The sequence below is a fragment of the Topomyia yanbarensis genome, chromosome 3, assembly GCF_030247195.1.
Source record: "Topomyia yanbarensis strain Yona2022 chromosome 3, ASM3024719v1, whole genome shotgun sequence".
NCBI lineage: Eukaryota > Metazoa > Arthropoda > Insecta > Diptera > Culicidae > Topomyia > Topomyia yanbarensis.
Window position 1 is genome coordinate 280,098,129 of NC_080672.1, and position 4,559 is coordinate 280,102,687.

A 4,559-nucleotide genomic window follows, 5' to 3' on the forward strand; every position below is an offset into this window, starting at 1 on the left:
TGCATAACTTTCAACATTTGCTAAAAATGTTTTTGCCTTTCTCATTCACTCTAAAATTCGTCAGTCTAATCCCGACCCGGAGAGCCGTGTGTCATATGCCAATCGACTCAGTTCGTCGAGATCGGAAAATGTCTGTGTGTGTGTGTATGTGTGTATGTGGAAAAAAAATGTGACCTCGGTTTCTCAGAGATGGCTGGATCGATTTGCACAAAGTTAGTCTCAAATGAAAGGTACAAATTTCCCATCGGCTGCAATTGAATTTTTTATTGATTGGACTTCCGGTTCCGGAGTTACGAGTTGAAGAGTGCAATCATACAGCAAATTCCCATATAAACTGAAATGAAAAATTTTCAAAATCAAATTTGTATTTTTGATGCCAAATGACTTTAAAATGCATGAAACATTGAGATGTTTGACAAAAATTGACTTTTTTGGACTTCGGTACATTTTTGCCATTCTCATATAAAAAGGTTATGCAATCACTCCAAAAATCGTCAATTATACCGGCCCGGAGGGAGTATGCAGTGAAGGGTTGCTACTTTAAAATTAAAACTAGTTTAAAATTTCTTAAGTTGAAAATTTTCGGCAGGACCTGGTCCTCCCGGATCTTTCTCCATGATCCGCCGCTGGTTTCAAGTGATGTTTCAGTATCACATAGTATCTCAAGATCGTGGCTGTCGATCCATTGTATGTATGTGCAAATCGTACTGAACATGTAATATTCATTTCCACCATTTTATTGAACATAACCATCGTAGTCTGTACAAATGAGACAAGCACAATTGCACCACTAGGTGGATTAAAACAGGTTTTTATTTTGGGAGTGCGTCGAATTGAGACGAAAACGTAATATGATTAATAACGAGGATAACACGGTTCGTTTTCGTGAGGTTTTTATTTGTTCTTTGGCATTAGGATTAGCGATAATAATTCAAATCAAGGATACTACTGGGAAGTCACCTTTAGAAAAAGTCGATGTCGAAGTAAAATTTGAAACTATGCACGCATGCACTTCAGAGATAGCGTGATATCAGGAGCTGCGATTTCATTTCAACGCTTTTTTTGTGAAAAGGGCGATACTTATAAATGTAAACATAGGGCTTTTTTCATACATGCGAATGAGGGCTTTGAAACGCAACAAATTAACCTAAAAATTTTGATTCTACGATATTGCTTTCTTAAACTACAGCAAAAAATACAACGGGCGAAACTGTATTTTTGTTTGTTTATTTAAAGTTTTGCCCGCGATACTTCAATGCTGATAGGTGAGACCGAAAAAGTAAACAATCGCCAAAGGGGCGATACTATCATTTTGTCAATTTCAATAGCAAAAACAAATTTTAATTTAATAATTTCTAATACTTTAAGAAGTTTTGGGTTTCAATCACTGAATCATGCAATCTAGGATGTAAAAAACACAATAGCTATTAAGTAGGAAATAAAACCAAGTCTGGAAATATTCACTGTTGATTTTCTTTGAATGGTATCACTGCTAGTATCGCCCTTTTCAAGAAAAAGCGTTGATTTCTTAGTTCTCAGTCGCGTTGGAAATTTGAGTAAAGTCTAAACTTCAAATCGATTCAACAAAAAAAATCGATTTTTTTGGCTCAGTACAATATATAACCCCTTTAGGAAAATTCAGTTTTCCCACCACAATGCATTGATTGAGGAATTTAGATATTTTATTAACAGAGCATTAACAATAATTCTTTGGTATGTCTATTTTATGGGCCATTTTTTCGCTTTCCCATTGATTTGGTTTGAGATTTCTAGCACTGATGTTATCCTATGCTGATTTGAGCGATTCTCTGAGTCCTGCCACTATCCCATGTAGTATGTGTTATCAAAAACATCGCGAAGCATCAAGTTCTAAATGTTCTCAAACGATATAATATCCGAAGAGAGTGATAAGAGTTATAAGAAATGTCTCATCACACTGTTAGGTGGATTAAACACGTTTTTTCCAGAGACGTTGTACAAAAAGCTTCGTCACCGAGTCGTTTGTCGATATTTTTGCATAAAAAAATTACATCATGTTGTTGAAATGATTCACTATAATATATACGTAAGTTTTGATAAATTTGCTTCACGCAAAGTTCTAAAAAAATCGCAGAAAATGTTTTTTACGCTGAAACCTTAACTCCCCCCCCCCTCGTAAGCTTCTGCACTGGGCGGGATAGGGAGGTAGTTATAACCAATAAAATTATTGCAAATAAAATACTTAGAATCGTAAAAGAGTGTATGTTAAAAGTAAATATTGTATTCGCGTTATTAAAAAAGTGTTCATTCGAATTAAGCTATCCTCCTAGGAGCAGCAAATTCCATTCACCAGACGTTGCTCTACCTTGCACTGATTGGAGGTGCTCTTATATTCGGTGCTGGCATATTTAAGATCCTTCATCAGTTCAGCACTCTGCTCACACCGGAAATCGTTTCCATCTAATACGAGGCGAACTAGCACCGGAAATTTATCACTTAAGCGTTTTGCTGTCAGCTCCGTAAGTTTGTTGTAACCGAGGTCTAGCTTAATGATTCGTGGTACAGTCCTTAGAACGTCCATGTCCAAATGAGTCAGTCGATTGTGGGCCAGATGAACATACTTCAAATAGGTTACGTCGCTCGTCAACGTATTGGATATGGTTGACAGTTGATTCCCATCCAATTTCAGTAGAATTAGGTTTTTGAATTTTGTAACCGAATTGAAATCAAAATCTTGTAACTGATTGTAGGACATATCCAGAGTGATTAGTTTGTTCAAACTTGGAATTTGGTCAACACTTGTTAGTTTGTTGTGCGACAGTCTGAGAAAAATTAGTGCTGGATCCTTTCCAATTGCTTCAACTGATCGAATTTGATTGTTGGAGGCGACAAGTTTTCGCAGATTTTTTGGAATGCGAATGGTTTTAAGTCGGTTGAAACTAACATCGATGGCATCTACCGACCAATCCCTGAGAAATTGACGGAGGTCAAATTTTTGCAGTGCATTGTGGGAAACATTCAACGTTATTAAAGATGTACAGCTCGTAAACATATCGTCATTGATTTTGGAGAGCAAGTTATTTTGTAGCTCTACGACCTCTAAAGAGGATAAAGCGTTGAACATTCTAGATGGTAGGGTGGCAAGTCGGTTATTCCCCAGACTTAGGATTTTCAGCTCAGTCAATCCATCGAATACATTTTCCTGTATTTCACTGATGTCATTTTGAGTGAGGTCCAAGTTACTGATTTTTGGTGCTCCATCGAAAGCGAAGTTTCGTAATATTGCAATTTTATTCCCGGTAAGATTCACTTCTCTGATATTCCTGGCATCGGAGAACGAATCACTTTGAAGATTTTTTAGTCCACAAAAACTTGCATCCAGCACTTCAATATTGGGGAACTTTTGAAAGATCGCTGGCGGAAGCTGAACTATTGATGATGATTCGAATTTTAATACCTTCGGTGAATTCACGTCCGATGAAAATGTGGTTTTCGTGAGTGAATCAGTAGATTTCAGTTGAACGTCACGAAATATACAATGATTTTCTTCTTGCACACACTTGTAGTCCCTTGCTGTTGAGAGTTTGATCATGTAGAGCAAACTAGAAAAAAAATGTAAGAAAACTGTAATTTCTTTGGAAAAATTATGTAATGAGTGCAAAAATATTTACCACAGCAAAAAAGCTACACTTTTCGTTGCTACCATTTCGTTATTTCTCCGCCGATGATGAGCTTGAACTGTTTGCGATTATCACTACTTCAACTTTTATAGGAAAGTCCGAGTAATCTGTTGCGAGAATATATGATTGTGTATTTCTAACGAACTGATGTGTTATGGGTTTGTGATGTGATGCTGTGATGCTCTTTACAGGACTTCGGTAGAAGTTTCTGAGAATACATAACTGTTCACTGGAAATGAAGATATGTAAAAATAGCAACATTTTGTCAAGAGAAGTTTATGTCTTGATTTTATTGAATTTTGATTCATACATATTATGCACTATCGAAAGTTAAAATATGGCTTTGCTGTGATCATAGCGAAACATATAATAGTGCCACTACAGTTCGTGCAACAATTTCGATGTAGGGCATTGAGCTCGTTTTAATCCACCATATAACTACTCTTTTGCTCGTATTTTGTCACCATATAACTATTAAAAATCTTTAATTAGAACAGCATTCGATATTCTTGTTCAACTCGTCAGCTGAATTGGTTGCACAAAAATAGGAGTGCTCGAATTTTCGTTTTTAAGGATATATAATATACTTACTCACGCATTTCATAGTAAAATATTGATATCAACTGATACGCATTGTATTGATTGCATATAGAGAGCTAGTAATTAACGTAATAGTGCATTATCCTCCCTAACAGGGCTCAAACAGGTAAACAACGTATTGTAAAGATTATACTACGTATTATTACAGTATACGAATTAATTTCGTTACTAGTGCAATGTACATTATAATGATACCTACACCACAAAAGAACCTACGAAGATTCAATAACACTCGCTTAACTTACAATATTTTACAATTAAAATATAGAAAATGTTGCATTATTATAATTAAATTTAACC

The 4,559-nt window shown here is 35.7% G+C and overlaps 1 protein-coding gene across 1 annotated transcript; it reads right to left on the reverse strand.

The window, feature by feature from the left end:
- Positions 1–2,244: 2,244 nt before the first annotated feature.
- LOC131691132 (carboxypeptidase N subunit 2-like) lies at positions 2,245–3,704 on the reverse strand. Its single transcript, XM_058977307.1, has 2 exons — positions 3,651–3,704; positions 2,245–3,581 (listed from the first exon to the last, which is right to left on the reverse strand). Exons 1-2 carry the CDS (start codon positions 3,683–3,685, stop codon positions 2,306–2,308), a joined length of 1,311 nt encoding a protein of 436 aa, XP_058833290.1. The 5' UTR covers positions 3,686–3,704; the 3' UTR covers positions 2,245–2,305.
- Between the last annotated feature and the right edge of the window lie 855 nt (positions 3,705–4,559).